The 25,017-nt window shown below is 38.1% G+C and overlaps 1 protein-coding gene across 1 annotated transcript in view; it reads right to left on the bottom strand.

The window, feature by feature from the left end:
* Lrp6 (LDL receptor related protein 6) overlaps positions 1–25,017 on the bottom strand; it is a 122,882-nt gene that overhangs the window by 87,963 nt on the left and 9,902 nt on the right. Inside the window, exon 2 of the mRNA XM_021188702.2 lies at positions 10,654–11,047. Coding sequence (XP_021044361.1) covers positions 10,654–11,047 — 394 coding nt within the window. The remainder of the gene's footprint in view (positions 1–10,653; positions 11,048–25,017) is intronic.

Raw genomic sequence — 25,017 nt, forward strand, 5'->3', positions numbered from 1 at the left:
GTGGTTTTTTAAGATCTGTTTTTATTTATGTGTCTGTATGTGTATATGTATGTGTGCACAAGCATTCCAAGAAGTCCAGAAGAGGAAATCAGATCACTTGGAACTAGAGTTACAGGCAATTCTGAGTCGCCAAACATCGGTTCTAGGGAAGAAGTTCTGTTCCTCTGCAGAAGCAGCATAAGCTCTTACACCTGAGCCACCTCTCTATCACTGTAGGTTTTTATTAATACATAATACGCTTATAAAGGAACCATTTTCCCAAACTGTACTTCTTCGCTCTTCTCCTTCCTCTCCTCCCAGTTTCCCTGCAGGACAGACACCCCTGTACAAATTACAGTGCAGTGAGTGCTAATCTTTTTCCTACTGCAATGGATCACTAATTAAAATCTGCCCTTACAACTTTAGCATGTGGCTTTATCTCTGATAGAATATAATTGTATGTAATTGTTTATAACACTAAAACTAAAGGGTGAATTTTACTGTGTATAAATTATGTCTCCATTAAAATTTTAAAGATCTGTTAAAAAAAAAAACTTTAAAATCACCAGCAATGATTTACCATATTAATAAGTTAGGTCAAAAAAAGTCCCATGAGTCATATGCTCCTCTAGCACGCTGAAAAGTGCTAAGCATTACTTTCACCGTTCCTGTTTCCAGGAACAACTAAATGCATACGCTTTCTCAGACACAAGCAGTGACCAGCAATCTGCTGACCACACCATGTTTTTATGCAGCTTCATAACTAAGAATGATCTCTGCATTTTTTTTTTTTTTAAGAATTGAAAAACAAACTCCAGAAACAAAAAAGAAAAACATGTAACGAGGACCGTATGTGGCCTGCCAAGAACTAAAGTATTTACTATTTGTGTCTTTATAGAAAACGTCTGCTACCCTCTCTAAACCCTGTTACTCAAAGTGTGGTCCCTGAGCCAGCAGGCTCAGGACGTCTCAAACCCCTTCCCAGCACAGAACCATTACAAGAGAACAAAACCAAAGTGTTTCCTTTCCTGCTGACGCTCCGTCAGAAACTGCAGTCAGTACATAAAATGAAGAGATTTTTATGAAACTCTAAAAAACACTAAGGAATACTCCCACATGCCTATAAAGCAATTGGCAAATTGCTTGATCAATTCAGAAAAAAAAACCAATTAAATCTCCATATGTGGCTCTATGAATACAAAAATTAGATGACAGTTCAACATCAAAATAAACTATTTAAAATTATCCTTCCAGATAAACTCGCACCCCCATATGGAAGAAAAGCAATGATAAAAACACTCTTTAAGTTTCTCAGAAGTGCCTATGTCACTCAAGCCTTCACTTTGCAGGGACTGTGTCTCAAATTTTCACATCACAAGTTTTCTTTATCAGCACCTCCAAGAAAAGCTTGTGAGTGACCAGACTACAAGTCCTGACACAAACCAAGTGCTTAATTAAAAAGCAGGTACATGTGCTATTTACATAGACATTCTATAATGCTTTTCTTCAGGAATAATGGATAAGGAAAACTTCACATTTATATTTAACAAAATTATAAATACCACAAAACATTAAAGCTGGTCTGTGATCAAGGGGTTTGCATTAGCACAAACTTCTCTCACATTGTAAGTATTCAGCAATACAGTTAATCATGCAGCATACCTGAGTCTAGGGTCTCCTGCCTCCCCCATTCCCCACCCCTTGTCCCTGAGGTCTGACAAATTCTGATTCATTTCTTAAATCTGTGGTTCTCAACCTTCCTAATGCTATGATGACCCCAATCATAAAATTATTTATGTTGCTACTTCTTAACTGTAATTTTGCTACTGTTATGAACTGTAATATAAGTATCTGATATGCAGAAAATCTGATATGCAACCCCTGTCTAAGAGTCATTTAACATCCCCCTGGAGGTCGTAGCCCATAGTTGAGAACCATTATCCTACATGAAATACTCATTATTGACAATAATATACATTTCTATTCAAGCTTAGTTCTGCATTAATTCCAGAGTAAAAGCTTTGAGATTAATGAAATAATGTTTTCCTATATTAAACCAAGTAGTTAAAAGCAATTACTACTCTTGCAGAAGACCTAGGTTCCATTCCCAACTCCCACAAGGTGGCTCACAAACTCCAGTGCCAGGAAATCAGAAACCTTCTTCTGAATTCTGCTAGTACCAGACACATGGCGCACGTATATAGGTGCAGGCATAACACTCATAAAAATAAATATTTTAAAAGATAAAATAAATATTTGTCTTTTTTTTTCTTTTTAGAAAAAGAAAAGAGGCAGTGTGAGGAAGGAAGCGTAACCTGTTCATCCAGAGATGGGTTTCTAGAACGGAAAGCATCACAAGACTACAGCCCCTTAGGGGAAACTCAAGAACACAAACAGTGCCGATCAAAGGCCATCCTCACCCAGACAGCCACACTGGAGATGGTTGAGATAAGCTCCCTGCCTCCACTCATTATCTTACTTTGAACTCAGAAGTGAAAGCTAATTGGTGGGCACAGATGAAGGAGGAGGTCTGGTTGGTTTTTTACTGCACTTAACCCCTCTCTCAGTGAGCTATGGATACCTAGAAGTACTAATAAAATTGCTAAGTTCAACAAGTATAAGACTATAGTCTGCAAGGCTTTTTAATCAATGCCTTCAAAAGTAAGATCAGGGAAGCGCTCAGTAGGTTGATGAATTATCTCCATTTCTCAAAAGCCAGGCCACAGTCTCATTCAGGAGAACCCTCCTTTCATCAGCAGTTACTCACTCTTGGATAACGGTGCCTGCTTGCCTCCTAATTTATTTTAACCTCAATGCTTCTACTCTGACTTTGAATTAAGAGTGTAAACATATTTAATCGATACTGAAGAATTTAGGCTATGTGGTTACAGTCCTACTTTGTAACAGTATGCACATCTGCTATCCATCAAAAATCATGAAAACTAATACCAGGTTGTTATAAGATGTTGATTAATGTCCATATGACTATAATTTCATTGCTGTGTCTAGCCTATTTATTTGTAATGCTTTCTGAAAAATAATTTTAAGTGGAATAAAGGAAAGAGAGAGGCGTCATCTCGACTGAAAGGGAATGAGAGAAAACACATACTGAGTCCGAAGACATCAAAGACTGTCATACTAAAACTATAAAAGTGCCTCAAACTGACAAACTAGATACAAGTTACTTTATACAAATTTCTTGCATTACAAACATATATTTTCTATGATTAGGTATGGAAAAATCATAACAATTTCCAAAATCTTCATAACTCCTTATTTTGGAATAAGCATTCAATCTGAATCTAGCTTTCCAAATAAAGATATTCACAAGTTTTTGGTTGTGATAAAGCTAAACTGAATAAATGTTCACCCTTTACAAGATGTAATTACAGAAAAAGATAACGTATCAGAATTGAGCTATAAAACCCATGTGAACCAAATCTATATTAAGTCACAATTCACTTTATGATCCTTGTTACTGATCTGTAAATCATTAACATACACATTAGTAATGTAAAATATATTAAGTAATCTATTATAATGATAATGTAGGCACAGTCATCTTCATTTCTCAAAACTCAAACTGCAATTCAAGTTTTGTGTGTTTTACTGCTCTTAAGAATGCATCCAATCCAACTACCCTAACGAGCAACATCACAGGCAACGTGTTGGAGGTATAGTGGTAAATAGAGCTGCCTTCTGATATATGAAACACAAAAGTCAGAAATTTTAGTTCTAGTAATTTGGTAACATGTTAACCAGAAAAACTACCACTTTTGTTTTGATTTGTACAGATAGACAAAGTAAAATATATAAACACCTCTTCCAGCATAAAGCTAGGGGAAAGCAAAGGGGTGATCTTTGGTGAGCAAACATGACAGAAAAAAGGCAAAACTTGCTAGACTGTGTGGACAGCCCTAGAGGGTTTTCTGATCCCAGAATCTAAAAGGCTTCTATGGTGGTGGCAAGTGAAGGAAGAAGACAGACCCTGGAACGCAATGAAGCCTGTGCTAAGATTCCTTCACAGGCACTGACTGATGAGAACAACCTGCCCCCCAGCAGAGAAAGCAAGCAGCATTGTCTCTTGGCTGAACCCACTGAAAAGGAGGGAAGTGAAAAACTCACCAGACACTGTGTTGTCACAAAGTGCCCTCACAAAGGTTGGGAGTTTGAACTTAGCATATATAATACAGAAACTCACAATTCCAAAATTAAATAGAATCAGGCATAGTCATGCTTGGACCTAAGAGGCTGAGGCAGGAGAATGACCACAGTTGGAGGCCAGCATGTGCTAAGGTAAGAGACCTTGTATTCCCAAGCAGGATCATGAAGTTAAGATGATCCGGAACCACAAAGACCCATCTCAAACAGTGAACCAAACGAATGTGTTATTCTTTACCAACACAAAATGTCCTTCTTCCTACTAAGAATACGACCCTAAAAACCTCAGCTGCTGGTTAGGAACGTGGCTGGAGGTAGAGTGCCTACCCAGCGATCCAGAGGCCTCTCTTTGAATTTAACAAATTGGCAGCAAAACAAGCAAACAAAAACAAAGTCTTGAAAAAGAAAGCTTTCATTAAAAAACAAAGCTCTGAAAATATTATGCTACATAAAGTCATTAGTACAAATGTTTCCTTTCAGTATTCCCTTAATAAAAGTAGACTTAAAATACAGAACAAAAAAATTAGACAATTCACTCAGTAGGCAAAGGCAAACAGAACCTGAGCTGGAGGCCAGCCCGGCTATCAGTGAGTTCTCGGACAGCCAGATCAACAGAGTGAGACAAAGACACAAAGAAAGATAACTAAAATTCATTAACTTGAGGCAAAATTATGAACATCACTTTATATAAAGAAAAAGTGGTTGAGGGATAGGACATTTTCAGGAAAAAAGGGTTCTATTTTAATATTAGAGAACACCTATATATACTCAACACACTGCCTCCCAATGACCTAGATTTACCACATCCCAGACGCCAATCAAGCACAACTTATAATATTTCCTGACAAGACTAATAATTTTTCTAACATACTCCTCTTAATTTTTAGGTAATAACAGTTTTTATTTATCTGTATCTATCTATTTAAAAAGGCAGTGAAGAGGGAGCAAGGGGTTGTTTTACAGGCAAATAGAATTTTAAAATATTACATGTAGGGTCAGAGCAAGCAGGGCCGGAACAAGAAAAAGGGTCTGAAGACAGCTACAGAGTACTTATATATAATAAATAAATCTTTAAAAAAAAAGTTACATGTATAAAAATATAATAAACCCATTATTATTACAATGCATATATGCTAATAAAAATGTTAGCCTACTTCCAAATAAATACTAATTCAACTAGAAAGTAGAAAACAGAAGCCACAAATATAAATCTCTTGGCTACATTTTTCATTCTGCAATTAAAAAAAAAATCAAAATTCCTTTTATATTTTAAAGTACTTTAAAATGTAAGGGGTGGGGGCTTAAGTGGGTTTTAAAGGCAAAATAGTTCTGAATAAGGAAAACCCAGTGTAAGACTAGCAATGAGAACAGTAGAATCAATGTTTTAAAGGATCTATCTGTTCTATAGGAACAATTCTAAACTTAGCATGAGAGCCCAAAGCCTCAGCTACTCTGAGGATCTCAAGACCCGCCTGACCTGAGTGAGTCCTGAGCTTAAGGGGCACAAAGACATAACGAAGGATGAGGATGTGGCAAAAACCTGAGGGGAGAGGGGGATACAGAAGAGAACATGGGTGGGGAAGATCTACAATAGAAGTACAATACGCACAGGTATGAAACTGCAAAAATGAATAAATTTTTAAAATACATAAATACATAAATATATAAATAAATAATCACTTAAGTTTAAAAGAGGGCAGAACCCCACAGTTCTAAGGATAACATATCTAAGTTGCTAACTTAAATTTACACATGTGAAACAAAAAAGCTCTGATATTCAGAATGCTTTCATAAAATGTCTACATTTGTAGTAAGACAGAGTCCACTCTGTTCCAGGCTGGCCCAGAACTCATTCATATAACCTGGCCTAGCCTCAAAATCATGGAACTACTCCTGCCTCAGACTCCCAAGTGTTAGGATATTAAAGAGAATACATTATATGAACACTATTAATTTAAAGTTCAGCTATTCAAAGCATATTTATCAAACACCTGAATGTGGCAGGAACTAGTTCAGTCATCTTGATAAACCAGGGCAATGCGTATTTTAAAACATAACCTACGATAATTCCCCTATCAGTTATCTACATAAAGTATACCCCTAACCCTTGTTTTTTTGAGACATAATCTTACAATATATCTCAGGTTTGGCCTTGAACTTGCTATGTAGCCCAGGCTTGCCTCCAATTCCTTATCCTCATACCTCTATCTCCTGTGTACTTACATAAGCATTTTAAGTACACTTTTAGTGTTACTATTATATGAACATAAAAAATGTTATGCCATTCAGTTGGCTAAGACAGGAGCATCACAAGTTCACTGGCCACAAACAGGATGAACTCAAGTTCAATCACTTGAGAGAAATATTTAATGATTTGGAATCAAGCAAAAATATTTTCAGAATTACTACAGGACTTGCACCTGAACCAGGCTGTCAGTGTCACCAAGGTATAGCAATGTTCAAATCATAATGAGGTGCTTTGTTTTCTAATTATACAGGAATGTCCTCTATCCAATATAAAGGACAGCATTGCTTCCTGGAACAATTTTCATAAGATACATATTTTCTTATTCGTTGGCCTGACCTCTACACTACCAAAGTATTGAAAGCAAAATGGGTGGGGGGACCAGACTAATAGAGGCCCAATTTAGAAAACTCTTCTTCCAGTCTAGGCTAAATGAACTGATAATACAAAGAACTCCATACATCCAAAAGCACACAGCTGTCTGCACCGGTTCCCAGTTCTCAACAATACAGTCATTCAGCTGCCCTCCTTTTACGTGCTGATGTAAAGCGCTCAGTTGATGCTTTTGAACCTCAAAGCCAAGGATGCTGGGATCTGAAAACATCTACTTTACTCCTTAGCGCTATCTTTATACACTTTATCTGAAAAAAAATGTCATGTTCCCCCTAGAAAATAAATCTGGAAATCATCTCTTCTGTTTGACAAGTGGTAAATTCTACCTGTAATTGCGTTTGCACTAAAACCATAATATATGACACAAATCGAAGATCAGTAATACTGAAGGAGCAATAGAATATATATTTTTATTCTATGAGTTTAAAATATAATTTTAAATAATTTTTCTATCATACCAATTATCAGATGTATACCATTTAGACAAATTTTACTTGGTCTCGATTACATGTTAATCATATTTATTTATATTGTGTATTTGTGTGTGTGGTATACAACCACACAAGTATAACCCCATGCAGAAATAGTCAAGGTGCTAAACTGTGAATAACACAATAGAACTGTGCTATTCAAGCTGTAAAACCATGGACCAGAATAAGCAACCTAAGCTCTAATAGCCTTCTAATTCCTTTAATAGTGCCATCTCCAAATACATGCAACATAATAAACTTTTAGCGAAAAGTTGTTTCTCCCAAATTTTCTATCCTTAAATAGACAGTATATCCTTAAAACTATACCCCCTTTCTTCTCAAATGAGGTTAAAAAGGAAATGGAGAGGTCTGAAATATATTAACTATTAACCAGCTAATTTCAGTTATCACCCTTATAGTGGTAAGAATAAGCTTATCAAGAAGAAAAAGGAGGGTGAGGGTGGTGGAACATAAATTTCTAATCCCAGCTCTCTGAAAGATGAAGCAGGAGGATTACAAATGCCAGGTCAGTCTGAGCTACACAGTGACATTCTGAAAAGTCCTGGCAGAAGGGAGAGGGGAAGAGGCTGGGGAGGGGTCTTCCCTAATGACCAGTGAAAGCACCAAATCTAATGTGATCTACAATACCAGTAGCCTCACACATATCAGCCCCCTCCAACCTACAAACTCTATTAGCAAGATACCAGCTCCACTTCGCAAGACTATTTCAGAGTGCTCAAGAACCAAATTCCTATCAGAAGAGCTTACTGTACAGTCTCTAAGACTCACTCTTCTGATTCCTAACCTATTTTCTGATGCATTATTAAGAGCCTGGGAGGGGCTGGAGAGGTGGCCCAATGATTAAGAGTACTAACTACTCTTCCAGAAGACCAAGGTTCCATTCCCAGCACCCATATGGTAGCTCACAACTCTGTGTAACTCCTGTTCCAGGGGATCTGACACCCTCCCACAGACATAAATGCAGGCAAAACACCAATGTACAACATATAAATAGATAAATTTATTTTAGGGGCCAGGGAGATGGTTTAGAGAGTAATGGTGTCACGTACAGGCACTTGCACCTAGCCTGCCAGCAGTTTGATCCACATGGTTGGGTGAACTGACCTGAAAGCTGTCCTCTCTCTCATTTCTTTTTAAAGGACCATCTCATGTCAATAGATGCTCCTTTGCAATGGTTAACATTGCATTTACAGAGCAAGAGGGGCCCGGGGAGGGGAGTGGGGGGGAGGGGGAACATTACATTTAAAGTTTAGATTGTATGCTTGAGACTAAATACCAAAAAAAACAAAAAAACAAAAAAAAACAGCCTCTAATATGTAAGCCTCTTGCTTGTACAGGTTATAACCCTGGCAACCACCCACTTCCCTTTTTCCCAGTTGAAGACTATTCTTAAATTAACTGATCTTGTAAATTCTGCTGTTCTTGCAAGAACAGATCATAAGACTAACTGCTGTTTCTACTGTTGTAATCAAAACTTGCTTATTCTTTTCAAAAAGACCCAAAACTGTAACTCTGTGGGTTTGCCCTAGTAAGCCCTGGACTGATGGTTAGACAGTACCTTTTGGGACTGCTCTCAGCTGTAAACTGAGCTGAGTTCCATACCTAAATAAAAAGCCTCTTCTTATTAAAACTTATTCAGTCATGATGAAGCTCTAAGCAACCCCAGACACATAACAAATTTTTCATTTTTTTAATAACATCATCTTTTATATATGCCAGCAATCAGACGTGATATCAAAACAAGCAAGCCCATATAAACCTTTATCTGATTTTCTGCAAGTTCTACTTTAGTACATAAAATTAATTTACTCCCTTCTACAAAGAGGTTTAAAGCATTCTAATGTTTAGAACATCCTGATTTTGAAAAAAAATCAAAAAAACTTATTAAAATATAAAAAGTATTCAGAAGATACCTGCAGATTCTAACTGAGTGCTAGTTAGGTCACTTCAAGCTCATGAGCACAGTCACCTCCATTAGCCATCATAGCACACTGAGTGAAAACATGAAACAGCACGGCTGGGAGGTAAATGAGGAGCAGTGTAGGTACCAAGAGCACGCGCAGGGTTGCAGGGCTTCCAGTTCTGAGCTCTTACAGCACTTACAACTCTTACAGCACTAGGGATGTAGCACAACCGGGTTAGGGTTAGGGTTAGGGTTAGGCCTAGGGTTGAGGAGTAGCACAGACCCCAGTTACTGCAAGATCTTGAAATGCATGTCTAGCTAAGTAGAAATAAGTTATTTAATATTTATTCTTTCCATTCACCACAGATACATTAAGTGGTATGTCAGAGCTTAATATAAAAGATACTATTGCAAAATGACTGGTTATGTGATAGTCTAAAATCAAAAATATTTTAAAAACATCATCTTTAAATTATGAGATACTAAGTCTTCCTTCTCTCTTTAAACAATGAAGAACTATAAACATGGCTGTTCTATAACTGCTGTAAGAAACAAAACTATTTACACTGTTTTTTATATTTTTTTAATTTTATAAGCTTTATTATTTTTTAAAAATTGCAAATAAAAATTACATGCCAAAACTAACCAGACCCAAAGTCTATACATCTCAATGAACTTCTATACAATTTAAGTATTAATTCTGAAGCCACAGAGCTTTACATTTGATTTTACACTTTCACTACTAGATATATACCTATGTACTTATCCACAATCAAAAACAAAAAAACAACAACAACAACAAAAAACCCAGAATAGCATCAAGGCTAGGAAAACAGTTAACTTTATAGTCTTTTTCCTAGTTCGTGTTCACTGCACACACTCAGTCCTTCCTAACCCTCCAACATTTACCGTCTTCTCTTTTCTACTTGCACTGAACCTATACCATCCATCTTCCCGGAAATATCTTAATTTCACTTTTCTTTAGAGCAGAACTGTGTATGTATGCACGCATGCGTGTGTGCATGTGTGTGTGTGTGTGTGTGTACATACATACACATACATATATAATCCATTCATCTGTTGATTGACAATTAGGTTGATTCCAATGCTTTGCTACAGTGAATAAAGCAGTTACAAACACACACATACATACAAGTGTCTCTTAAGGTATGGTAAGTAGTTCTCCATATATTCACCCAGGAATGAAATAGCTGGGTTACATGGTTGTTCTATTTTTAATTTTTTTGAGAAATCTCCAAACTGGTTTTATTAATTTGCACCCCCAGCAACAGAGAATACATGGTGGATACATACTGTCTTTTAAGAACAAACTCAACTTTCCACAGTCAAGTCTATTTGACAATGAAACCCAAAAGTCCTTTACCTTTCTTTTGTCCCCTAGCAGTGAAGGGTTATTTACCAATGAAGGAAGACTAGGAAGGAATAGAAACTGGAATGCCTTTTGTACATTACACACTTACCCACTTGATGGATCTAAGGCAATAGCTCTTGGTTGATCCAACTCTTGCCAAAATAAAACTTTTCGTAAAGATCCATCTAAATTAGAAACTTCGATACGATTAGTTTCAGAATCTGTCCAGTACAATTTTTCTCCAAGCCAATCACATGCCAGCCCATCCGGGGACAATAATCCAGAAACAACAACATTCTGTACACTCTCAGTTTTGTTAAATTCTGTTCGTTTAATGGCTTCTTCGCTGACATCACTCCAGTATATCAAGCCATGACCAAACACAAAGTCCACCGCAGCTGCATCCTCCAAGCCTCCAACTACAATCGTTGCATTCTCTTTGCCATTTGTAGCATCAACCAATCTCAAGTCCCGTCTGTTTGCATAAAGCAACAAAGGGGCCGCTGAAACAAAAAGAAAAATATGTAAGGAAGAAGAAGATGTATCAGATCTTATAAAATGAATCTTATAAAGTCAAATCACCATTTGTGATTAAATACTATCAAAAATAAAATGGGAACTAAGAGGTGAAGAGCTGGCTCGCAGGCTGAGATCACTCGCTGCTCCTGCAGAGGACCTGAGTTGGGTTCCCAGTACCACATCTGATAGCTCATAGCTACCAGCTCCAGGGATCCCACTTCTTCTGGTCTCTGTGCGCATTGTACACATGTGCTACACAAAATCGCGAACAAGCACACAACCACACAGGAAAGTAGAATCCTATATATATATTTTTTTTAATGAGAAAAATAGCAATAGTGAACTGGCTAAAATTTTTTCACACTTAAAATGTCTTTCTAGCACTTTAAAAAAAGAATTGAAATTAATTTCACCTGTCTGCCTTTTCTTATCGAGAGTAAGATAAAATTTAAAAGCTTTATACATACTAAAAAAATAAGTAACTGGAACACTCATACTCTGCAGCTATCTGTTTGCAGTGCGGTGATGAAACTCAGGGATCCTCCTGTGTACCAGGCAAGCAATCCCAGCTGTGAGCTACATCCGTGGCCTCAACTGACTGCTTGTCAAAGTTTAGAAGCACAATCTACCATATGATCCAGCCACTGCACACTCAAGTATTTACTCAAGAGAACTAAATACATGGGAATAAATACTCAAGAGAAATAAAAACAATACAAACACCAATGAGTAAATGTTCAAAGAAATTTGTTTGCACTAACATAAATCAGAATCAACCCAAATGTGGACAAAAACTAGTAAATAGGTAGAAATATATTAATAGAATAAGAAGCAATAAACTGCCAGGCACAGTAGTACATATTTGCATCCCAGCACTTGGAATAAGGAGACAGGAAAATAAGAGGTCTAAGCTTTCCTTGGCTACACAGGGATTTTACGATCAGCATGGGCTAAAGGAGACTGTCTCCAAAATCCAAAATCAACCATCATTTTTTTAAATGTAATGAACCGTTTATACATGAAAAATGAGATAATCTCTAAATAACACATGGAAAAAGATGCCAGACCAAAAAGAAAACATATTTAATGGTGCTCATCTATGAATGATTATAGAAAATGTCAACTAATCTATTCAGACAAAATCTGACTTTCTTGAGGAAAGCAGAAGTGGGAAAAACCAGGAACAAGAGTCAAGCTCCCCCACTGCTTTTCTGCAGAGCCAGGGACTGAGCCCAGAACCCCCGAGCACTCAGTACTGAGCTGCAGCTCCCACAGCAACATAAAAAATTGGTCTCAATTATAAAGATAGAGGCTGAGTCCTTTCCGCTCACTATGTATAACTACTACAGACACTGACAACAGCATCAATTTCCCTGAACTCACTCCAGCTATATACACATACCGAAACCTAACTTTGCCCTTTGCATAAGTAACATTTATTGACAAATAATATTAATACCTTAGTAAAACTTATAAGCAGCCTAGCAGAAACTGCTGTAACTTCCTGCTGTCCAGTATTAGTGGTCTCTGACTAACCTAATACCAAATCTAAATATAAACCTTACCTGAGAAATAACATTTAACTTTGATAAAGTTGAATTACTAGGACTACAATAGTACAAATTCTGTTATTTTTTTAATATCTTTACTAAATTTCTGACATTTACTTTCCCAATATCAAGCACCAATTAAGAACTGAGTGCCACTGTCCTATGGAGCTTCCTATGACAATGTGAAGTCATTACTGCACACTGAATACCCACCAACCATGTGACCAAGAAAACTTAAAATACACCTAATGGGGTGTGTGTGTATGTGTGTGTGTGTGTGTGTGTGTGTGTGTGTGTGTGTGTGTGTGTGTTGCCTGCATGTCTGGGCACCATGTGCATGCTTGGTGCCCACAGAGGCCAGAGAGAGTATCAGATCCCTTAGACTGAAGTTACAGATGGCTGTGAGCCATCTTGTGACTTCTATAGTCGGAATCAAGGTTCCCTGAAAGAATATCAAATGCTCTCAACCCCTAAAAGTACCACTTCCTTAATTAAAAACATCCTAATTTGAAAAAATTAAGTGGCTCACAAAACTCAAAAAGAAAAAAGTAATGGTTAAGCCCATTTATAGGACTATATTGACCAAATTGGATTATGAACATGTGTTCTACCCATCTGTTAGGTAACATAAACTTCTGATCCAACCACACTGAAACCCAAATTTCTCAGTCAAAAACACGTGTGCATTCACTTCAGTAGAAAAAGAAAACTGGCTGAGTCATTTCAGCTTACTGTGTGTAACCACTACAGACACTGACAAGAGCATCAATTTCCCTGAACTCACTGCAGACATCCACACATCACACTAATGAACCAGTCCAAATGGTGTCAGCTTACTCAGATTTTTATAGTATAAGCCAAACAGGAACATCTGAAAAAACAACAAACAAACAAACAAACAAACCATTTCTATTAGTAAAGAGTTAAATGCCAAAGGCTACTGCAGAAAACTAAAAAATAGTCCCAGGATATTTAAGTTTTACAATTCAAGAATAACAGAAATGGGGGGGAGGGGATAGGGGACTTTCGGGATAGCATTTGAAATGTAAATGAAAATACCTAACAAAAAGTGTGGGGGGGGGGGAGAATAACAGAAATGTATTAGTTAATGGATACTTTACTTATGGCATTACCACCCATGAGAAACTTTACATACCAAACTTGTTTATGGCATTAGGTAGCAGCCAAATGGCTTTCATAATTTTCAAGTCAAGCATTAATATTTCCGTTGGAGAGTTTTTTTATCTACAAAAATCTAAAAAACTTTCCTGATAATTTAAAGTTTATGGGCCTTCTGAGTGCCATCATTGTTGGAGGAGACCATGAGCAGATTAGTATCTTTAATTTAACAGCTCTAGTTATGATAGTGTTTTAGCAACTGCATACTATCAAAAGGTCTGTCTATGCAGCTACTCTTTCATGCATGAACATGGCCTTCAACCTTGCCACCAGAATCTGCTGAGTAGTGCATAACCTGGAGAAAATTACAATACCATTTTTATCTACTAGACATACAGACTCTGCACGTCTGCTCCCTGCCAGTAGCAAACATAATGCATACCATGTGCTTACTCCACAGTGTTGGCCTGACTTCCTAACAACCAGAACTCAAACAGAAATCACATCTCTTTAGCAACCACTTGCAGGAGCTCAGGAATCTACTCTCATGGCTGGCTAGGTGGGTGTATCCTTCCTCCCTTGCTGCTCCTTGCGCATCTCTCCCAAAGCTGTGTACTCAGTCAAAGAGAATAACTTTCCTGAATAAAGGAGGAAGGGTCTTTGGTCAATATTCAAATGGCTGAACTCCTCTGCTAGAACCTCCTAACAAGTTCTCAAGGTCCATTTTATCCTTTGTTCTCTGTTTCTTTTTCCCTTGAAGGCAAGGTCTTACTCTGTAAGCCAGAATGGTTCTCCCTGGGTTCTAGGACATAAGCATGTATCATACCATCAACATCTTACACTTCTCAAAAAGTTCTCTGGGCCCCAGCCCCAGCACTGGAAGCAGGAACCAGTGGATCTCTGAAAGTTTAGGGCAGCCTAGTCTACATAAGCAAGCTCTAGGGCAGCCAGGGCTATGCATCCCTCTCCCCTGTCCTCAGCAGTGTGTGGGGAAATGCCCTTCCTACTTTGTGGGTCAAGCAACACCTTAGGTTCATTCTCTCTGCAACTGAGCTCCATCAGTTGCTCCCTATCTTCAAAGGCTCATGGCAGGCTCAGGTATCAAACACTCTACCCAACTCTAACGTTGTTTACTTTCAAGAAGTATTTTCTTTCTCCTAACTTCATATCACCATTCATCTTTATTAACTTCTTCTGTCTAACCTCATACACTATCCAACTGAACCTGCTTTCTCAAAGGCTTCAAGAAAAAAATCCAACTAAAAACCTTTCCCTAGTCCTTATTCTTCCCTTCTCTACAGTATTCACTATAGCTCTACGGGCAGAATGGTCTCTTGTTTATTTCAAATCTTTCTCTCACTTCTCATATATACCTCTAGTCCCCAAATGAGAGGGTACAAAATAACAACCCAGATTCTGTTAATCATCATTAAACTCTATACAACTGATTTCTAAACCATCAACTTAACTTTATGTTTTATTCCCCAGACTTGGGGGGTTGGGGGGAGCATGGGGGGGGGGATGCTGCAATCCTATCATTGACTTAAAATTCATTACCTTTCTCTCTAAAAGCTTCTTCAAGGCTGTTGTAATTCTTTGTGGGGTGGTGATGGTACAGGCCAGTGCATGCAAGTGTAGGATGGCTGCACTAGCCTAGGCATGCACATGTGGAAGCCAGGGTGGACATCAGATGACTTTATGTGACAGAATCACTCACTGAGCCCAGGCTGGCTGGTCAGTGAGTCCCTCCTCCCCAGAATCATCCTGAACCCTGCCCCTAGTGCTGGAGTTACAGATGAGTCCCAACAGCACCCTTATATGGTTTTTATTTGGGTATCAGGGATCCAAACTTAGGTACTTACACTTTTCATAGAGACATCTCCACAGCCCAGGTCTTCTTAGTCTTACTATGGGCATGCCTCCTCTTTTTCTAGTCTGCCAATTACTGTGTAATTAATGCTTCTTTATTATTTCTTTAAATGTGCTCCCAATTTCTAGAACATCTCTGTTGCCCTAGACTTCATGAGCTCACATCTAAATTTCCCTAACAGTGAATGAGCTCAACATTCTCCTTTTCCTACTTCAAATATATATATAGATATATAGATATAGATATAGAGATAGATATAGAGATAGAGATATAGATATATAGATATACACACACATACACTTCACCCAACTCAAAAGGCCCCTCATTCCCTTTATGTAAGGCATGAAGCCCCAAAGCCTTAGCCTTCCACTACACAACTTCCTCCTGGACTTCAAATTCATCTTTAAATCTCAGCACATTAAAACAGATTTAACATATGATCTGGGAACACATCACAGTGTATGTCATCACCAGTGTACTCACTTTTCTGCTCTCTCCATACTTTCCTCTCAGTGAGCAAATCTAAGTCCTTCAAGGCTAGATTTAGATCTTACCATCCTTTACTGTTAGTGACCAGCCCAGCATCCAAGGTAGACTGAGGCAGGTAGCAATGGGTGGTATCAGTGATTGCAGGTCAAAAGTTGCTAACTTTTGGTAAATTTTCTCTTTCTTTAACTCTATTCTATGGCCAAAAGCCACCACTGGCTTCTGGCAATAAATTCCTGCTGATAGTAGCAGGAGATTAAGAAAAGAAGTTAGTTACTAGGGCTCTTTTCTCTCTGGCTCAAGGGCCCCTCACTGGTCAGATGAGAGGCTTAGAGTTCATTAACTCTGTGTGAACCAGAGAGAAAAGAAAAGAGAAAAATTCAGACATACACGAGTCGCACATATTAGATGAAGCTGAAGAAATCTACACCATCATTTTACAAAAGTTCTTAGTTTTTATACTTTCTCAGAATAATTGATCACACAGTTTTCTAAGCATTTTTACATTCCAACAGTTCATAGTTAAGTTTAAGGCCAATAGTTCATGTCACAGATAAATAAAACTTAAGGAATTACAGCAGAATTGTTTACATGTCTTTCCATTAAGACTAGCACTAGACTAGATATACCTGTTACTAGCTCCAAAAGTTCATTGTAAGTTTAAAGCAATGATTTTTTTAATGTAGTAAGTTAGCATAGTTTTGTCAAGAGACAAATCATCTGCCTTATGTCTTATTAGTTTGAAATCCTGTATAGAAAGACTAGTCCATCACTTACTTTCTGTCCCTGTACCTATAATAAATTGTGCAGTCCCAGTTTATGACCTTTAGTTACCAGACAATGGCCTTGTCCCTAACCTAGAAGGAATGTTTTCCTTGATCCAAGCTTGCTTTCTTTTCCTAGTGCAATTAGCTCATGAAGTATGAAGGTACATGGAGCTCTAACTACAGCTGTAACTCTATAGGTTTGAAATTACTTGTATCAACTTAGGAATTCTATAAAATCATTATCAGGAATAATGAAATCACCAATTCGTCTACACAGCATTACTAAATGAGAGTACATCTTCATACTGATTCTGCAGGAAATCTGCCCAATAGGTGGGCTGATGCCCAGGAATCATTAGGCTATGTGATATTGACAGGAAAGACATTATCAGCAGCACGAAGCAATCCTGGGGTGAAGTCTCTAAGGACCCAGCACTCTCAGAGCTCACCCACCACAGCCATGCAACAGTGGGCCATCTTGCTTGCTTGCCTTTGCCTCTCCTAGATGGCTTCTGACACTTCATCTTTGAACCTCTACAGTCTTTTATCACTTACGTCATAATAGCTTTTGTTTGCTTGTTTAAATGAGTGGGTTTTACTGTGGGGAGGGCAAGGGGGCGGGGGAGAGTACTAAGATACAGATGTATGCCAGCATACCCAGCTTTATTTATAGGTGTGTGTGTGTGTGTGTGTGTGTGTGTGTGTGTGTGTGTGATTGTGTACTTGCATGTACATTTTAAGGCCAGATGACATATTTCCACCACACAGGTTCTAGAGATCAAATGCAGGTTCTCATGCACCTTTACTCAAAAGAAGACATCCTACCGCTCCACACTCTGTTTTGATACTTGCTTTTTTGAAGTATATTTTCTACTTCAAGTAGGATCTCAGTTCCTTGAGAATTAAGAGATATATCCCTTAGAACTAATTTATTCCAGGTGCCTAGCTGAGTCAGTCCACTGCTCACAGTAATATGGTAAATACTTTTACTAATATTTAAAAGCAATCTTCCAGGACTAGGGATAGAGTTATGTCATAGAGCACTTATGTAGCACTTACAAAGCACTGGCTAAATCCCCAACCTTGCCAAAAAACAGTAACAAAACATGTAATCCTCCATTAGAGCCTAGTCTAAACCTAAATCAGCGGCTGACAAAGATGGATCAGCAGGTAAAGATGCCTGCCAACAAGCCTGATGACTTGAGTCCAATCCCCACAGTAGAGAGAACTGAATCCTCCAAGTTGTCCTCTGAATTCCACAGGTGCGCGCGCGCGCACACACACACACACACACACACACACACACAAAACAAATGTTCAAAAGAATGTAGAGGGGGAGGAAACGGAGAGGAGGGGAGGAAGAAATTTACCATGCAGAGTAGAAGGCTCCATGGTAGAATGCTTACACAGCATGTACAAGGAAGGCCCTGAGACTCATCTCCAGTCCAGAAAGACAAATGCATTTACAAAGAAACCAAGAGCCCATAAATGCCCATGAAGCTACTCATGGTCTTGGTTTGATTAAAGTGTATTCAGACTTCTATCATCCCTTAAACTCTGGCTTAAGCACCTGATGTAGAACAGTTTCCTCTCCTCCTACCTCCCTATTTCCTTCCCTTTTCCACTCTTCTCTCTCTCGTCACAATTTCTCGATATTCTGAAGACTGAACTAGGGCCTGTATACATTCAAGGTAAGGGTTAATCACTGAGAATAACTCTAGTCCCTGAACATCCTCACTTAACCAACATTCAGAAATCAACAGACCACATCAAAAGTCACTTGCTAAACTGGCCTAGAGCTAACATCTCATCTGCTAACCCCAACTAACCTAGTCACCTCCCCAGCAAAAACCCATTCACCATTACCTGTCGAAGTCTTTCTGTACGTCTGTAAGGTTCCAAAAGATCCTGCTGCCAAAGCATACCCTGTGTTAAAGTCTTTTCAAAGTGTCCTAAATAGGCCTGCCTAGATTTTACTTCCATTTGATATCTGTATGGTGACATAACTTTCATGGGAACAGTACTTCATCTATGGGCATGTGATAACCCTACCTCAGAAACAGTGCTTTGGGAATTATTTCAATGTCTTTCCAGTTCAGAAATAGCAGCTAAGCTGTGTTCCTGTGATCAACTTTTTTTTTTAATGCATATAAGTGTCTGCCTTATGTGTGTATGTCTGAAGCCTTATGTGTGTACCTGGTGCCCGTGGAGGTCAGAGGAGGACATCAGACCCCTGGAACTGGAACTGTAGTCACAGGCAGGCATGAGCTGCTATGTGGTTGCTGGGAATTGTACCTGAGACCTCTACAAGTGCAAGAAGTGCTCTTAACCACGGGGCCAACCCTCCAACCCCAGTATAAACCCTTGAACTAGTTCCCCAGACCTCTTGTCTGCTGATAGCGTAAGGAATTACTTCAGATGTTTCAAGTAAACAGTTCTTCAGACTATGGGAACAAACATAGGCTCTGACACTAACATAAGTATTCCAGGGTCTTCTAAACTAGCTCAATGAATCACAAATGGCAAATTTCTACTAAAAACAATTGAGAAGAATTTCAATGTCCCTAAAAACCTAAAATCTTCCCTTACTGGCTTCCCTAAGGCTCTATACCTAAGCATGACCTTGTCCCACATACATTCTCTTCCCTTCAGTTGTCACCCTTCCCTCAGGCTCCCTTCAATCTTTTCATTTACCTCCTTTCAATACCCCAGGCTCCGCAGTGACCTATACCTTGTCCAATTCTTCCTTCCTTCCATCTCCAAATTTCCAAATCCTACAGGCCTGCCTAACCTGACCTGCCCATCTTCCAATGGGGGCTCAGGCAGAAGTCAGAAGCTCAAGCTATAAACAGGCTTTTAGTCTCTCAAATGAGATCGGAGACACCCAGGACGACAGATGGTCTTCCTTCAGTCCTTCCTTCAAAAATTAGTCTACTTACACATTCAGACTTTATACTGACTCAGCAAGTAACCTCAACTTAGTCTAGCAGTCACAAACACAGTCTGGTGTGTGTGTGTGTGTGTGTGTGTGTGTGTCACCAAGGAGATGGCTCAGTAGGTTAAAACACTTGCAACCAAGCCTGATAATCTGAGTTGAATCTCTGGAGACCCTCATAGTCATGGTGCCACAAGAGTAGTGCATGAACTTTTTCTCTCTTTCTCTCTCTCTCTCTCTCTCTCTCTCTCTCTCTCTCTCTCTCTGACATATAGGCAGACAGATAATTGTGACGACAAGATAAAAGAGAGAAGGGCTAGAATAAGCTCTTTTATATCAACTGAAAATGAGCTGGAAATTCCAATCTGAAATATGAACGTCCTATTTGTATCTGTCTGTATGTTTATATGCATCCATCTATGTAAACTATTTTCCTACCTATGGATAGTATTAACAGATATATTTTAAAATTCCTTAAAGAAACTCTGTTTAGACTAGCTTAAACATAAGTAATTTTATAAATTAAACATTCCTAAGATATCCAAAATGTGCCTTCAAAAGTATTTTTAGAGGAACTAACCCAAATGTTTTAAGAATCCAAGTTAAGGCCAGTCATTACAGGCTCTTGTCTATAATCCTAATACTCAGGAAGCTACAACAGGCGGACTTCTAGTCAGCCTGGGATACAAATCAAATCTGAGGAAATCTAGATTACACACGATCTAAAAAATAAAGAGCTAAGTAAGTTAAAGTAAATTTGGGCAATCTGGCAAGAGAGACTAATTAAATATTGTTGGTTTAATAAAATTTACCCAGGAATGTGGTTCAGCAAAACATTCATCAACATCTACAAGGTCCCAGGTTCAGTTTCCAGCACAAAAGAGATTAAAAAATAAAATGCTATAAGTGGTAATTCGTATCTATATTCTATGTCTTCTAAGTTTCTGTATGATACTAGCATGATTTATTTTGTTTGGATAATATTCTACTAAACTTTAACAGGTTAGTTCCAAATAAACAAATATAACACCTGCATTTGCATTTAGCTGAAGTGATTAATCTAACAAACTCTATTTTAAGAGCGATTATGTATTGAAATAAACCAATGTGAGGCTAGGAAAAAGCTCAGTTGATGAAGTGCTTGCTACATAACAAGCGAGGGTCTAAATTCCCATCCTCGAACCCATATGAAAAGTAAAGGATAGCAGTACAATTTAATCCCAGTGCTGAAGACAGAGGTGGGTGAATGCCTGGGGTGGGTAGATCCCAGGATTAAGGCAGCATGGCTGAATTAATGACCTGAGAAATCCAATCTCAAAAAATATGTGAAGACCAACTGAGGAAGATACCTAGCACTGACCTCTGGTCTCCAGATGTGTAACACTACATGTGCTGACATATGCATGCACATATACATACATATACATACAGATATGTGCATGCACACACACCATACACTAACATAGTGTTTAGACAGTATCCAAAATCTTTGGTACTAATAAAAGTTCAGATTTGTGCTATATTAGTTCATAGATGTTTATTACCTATCTAGGTCATTTTAGTTAAATTATAATACTGAAACATGTTTTCTACTTATATAGTTTCTTTCATCTTACTTTTATGGTAGAAGAGTTAAATCTATGAACTTATTAAAGAACACTTATTTTGAAAAGTGGTACTGGGCTAGGAACACAGCTCAGTGGTAGTATGTGTAAGGCCCCAAGTATGAATCTCAGCACCACAAAAAAAAAAAAAAAGTAATAATAATAAAAATTGTAAGAGAGAAAAGAAATCTGGCTATAAAAAGGTGAAAGATGTGTATTCTTAAGTCTTATTAGTCTACTATGAAATGCTGATGTACAAGTTTCATAATTAAGTTCCAAGTAACTTTGTCTTAAAGTATCAGTTGCTGCAATTACACGAGTTATAATTTTATATGCAAATGAAACTATTAAAAATAGTGACACACAGAACAACTTCGTATGTAAGATATGCAGGCTATGTCTTTGGGAAGGGAAAATTTTGTGCTAAAGACAAATGTTCCAAAATGAGTTTGAGGAAAATGTAGGACAAAATCTAAATGGCTATAAAAGTTTTTAATTTAATCATGACAAAGGAATTTTGTTCAAGTCAAAATTGGCTAGAATCCAATGAGTTTATATAAGAGTTTCTTTGGAATCCTTTTGAAAAATTAAGATTTTGGTGTTCTCTGTTAAAATTGCCAAATCCATAGGTATGAGATTAAAGAGGATTTAAAAGGCCTTTGCCTTCTTAATAACCATAATAATCCCTGTGGACAGCATATGTTCTCTATCTTATCAGTATTCTCTGTGCTTAATGCTGACTTTATTATGTGCTGGATTGTTTAAAACAAAAACAAGCAAACAAAAACCTCATTTAAGAACTAGAATTGTTTTCTAACCATTGTACTGTGTGGTTTATGATCCTACCTATCTAAAATCACATTCAGTGTGATTAAAAGCAAGTATCACTCTGCCCTTTCAAAACCAAATCCTAAATAAAGTGTGTCTAACATACTGCATTTAAGATTCTCAGAGGACCCTTACATATCACACAGAGATTTTTTTATTTTTACAAAGAGCTCTTTTGAAAAGCGTGTAAAAGTCCAAAGTTAACAATAATAATGCTTATCTGATCAGACGCCAGAATTCTATCGGTAAATGCTGCCAAAAGGAAGCTCGCCTCCTAGGCTACAGGGGTGTGTGAGTGTGTGTGAGGGATTATTAATTACTCTGAATTCAAAAGATGTACAAAAATACGAAACTACTAGAAATGAACGATGTGTTTCTGTTATTAGAACTTGGGCCAGCTTTGCTTGGTGTCAAGACTACATACAGTGCAGGACAGTCCAATTATACCTTTGGTTCAATGTTAACTTGGTCACAGTTAATTACTTTAATTTGAATGCAGTAACTTCTAGGTAGACCAGGGTTCTTAGCTGAGAACACATGTCGTTAACTTAAGGAATTTTACTGTATGGACATGAAATGTCTATTCCAGACCTACTAAGTCTTTTTATTTGATAATGTTTATATATTTTTTTAAAGATTTATTTATTTATTATTATAAGTACACTGTAGCTGTCTTCAGACACACCAGGAGAGGGCTTCAGGTCTCATTACGGATGGTTGTGAGCCACCATGTGGTTGCTGGGATTTGAACTCAGGACCTTTGGAAGAGCAGTCATTGCTCTTAACCGCTGAGCCATCTCTCCAGTCCATGTTTATATATTCTTGATGTATTTTATGTTTGCTTGTTATTTTGAGAACACTATGTCTGATGTTTGTTACATATCTTTAGATTTTTTTCTCTCTGAAAAAGTTATATTCATCTAAATTCACTTATCAGATGTACTAACCACGCCTCTTTTTAAAGTTAATCAGTCTGCTTTCAGACATCTCACAACTTTTCTGACTGACCCAATTTGGTGGGCGTGCCTCAAAAACCAACACTCATACTTGCCAACTGCATTGTTTTTGTAGCAACCATTCAGATTTTTTTTTCACCTTTAAAATTATCGGTAATGGGTTAGTCATATCATGTGATTTATTCTGGCATCTACCCCGATGCTTCCGGGAACACACTTGCAAATTAGCAAATATTCACCTTCAATTAAAAAAAAAAAACATTTGGCCGGGCAGTGGTGGCACATGCCTTTAGTCCCAGCACTTGGGAGGCAGAGGCAGGNGGATTTCTGAGTTTGAGGCCAGCCTGGTCTACAAAGTGAGTTCCAGGACAGCCAGGGCTATACAGAGAAACCCTGTCTCAAAAAAACCAAAAAAAAAAAAAAAAAAAATTGACATTGAAAAAAGTTATTGTGTGCCAGGAGACCTTTGTGCACAGGTATCTAAGGGCATCACTTTGAGCTCACACAAGAAAATGGAGTCAGGATTTCTAAACAGCTGGTAGATAAAAAGATGGGTTCATGAAACAAACACACAGAGACCCAGAAAAACAAGAATTAATTACACAGAGCTGAATGAACTGTTAAAGGGTGATTGTGGGATTTGTTTACAATATTACTGGTGCTTTAATGTCCTACTTCCTGGGTGAAGTAATCTCTCTCTCTCTTTCTCTCTCTCTCTCTCTCTCTCTCTCTTTCTCTCTTTCTCTCTCTCTCTCTCGCTCTCTCTCCTCTCTTAAATTCTCTATTACTGTTAACAGTCTAATCCTTTATAATCTAAATTACCTTTCCTCCTTGCCTATCCAGAGCCCCTCCTGAATATAACTTTTTGCCTAGGTTCAGCCTGCCCCCAAACTGGAAGAACCACAGGTGTCATTTTGAAAATGCTGCTTTAATCTCATGGAACCCAACATTTAAAGGCTATGTTCAGAGCTTTCCTGGAAATTTGTCCTACTATCTAGCTCACAGAGTTCCAGCTTCATGCATACATTAAGGATGGTCACTTCCTGACAGGCCCCAAAATCCCAGAGTATTTGGAGAATATCTGAAAGATAGGACTTAACTTAAATCTTATAGGTACTAGAATTGAAACCTGATGTTGAGTTCTTCCCTTAACAATCAAGAGGCTTTTTTAAAATCTGAGAGTCCTTTAAAAGTTCTGACCAAAGTCAAACAACCCATTAGATGTGTGGCAAAATACTATTCCTGTCACACCCGTGAGAGCAATCGGCCAAATCTAATGTAACTAACTTCACAACCTCTTGTTCTATCTCCAAAGGAGACAGGTTTTGTTCTGAACAAGGGAGATTCTGACAAGTGCATACAGTTCCCACTGACTGGGCTTGACCAAACTTCACAGACTTCTCTCCTTTAGCAAGCCCTTACACTCTGGCTCACCCTAAGCTTAGCAAGCAGATGCACAACTTTCTTCCTCAATTCCAAGTAAAGCTGACCAGACAAAAACATAATTTTCCAGTTAGACAGTTTTGATCCTGCAATCTGCTTACCCCTCTCCTCTTGGCCCAACTCCCACAGAGTTCCTGCTGGTCTTCTGGCCCTTCCCTAGAAACCAAGTGTTTTTGTAGTTGGTGTTGAAACAGGTGGGGATCCTAAGGAAAGCACTTCTGCTGAAATGAACCCCTCCTTTACCCAAGTACATATCTGTCTTAATATGCAATCCTGTAACAAACTGTCTACTTACAAACTCCAAAACTATATTACTGTCGTCTATCAAAAGTGATTAGATGGGTGTGGTGACATTGCCTGTAACTCCAGCTACTTAAAAGGATAAGAAAATTCATT

The sequence above is a fragment of the Mus pahari genome, chromosome 2, assembly GCF_900095145.1.
Source record: "Mus pahari chromosome 2, PAHARI_EIJ_v1.1, whole genome shotgun sequence".
Lineage (NCBI taxonomy): Eukaryota > Metazoa > Chordata > Mammalia > Rodentia > Muridae > Mus > Mus pahari.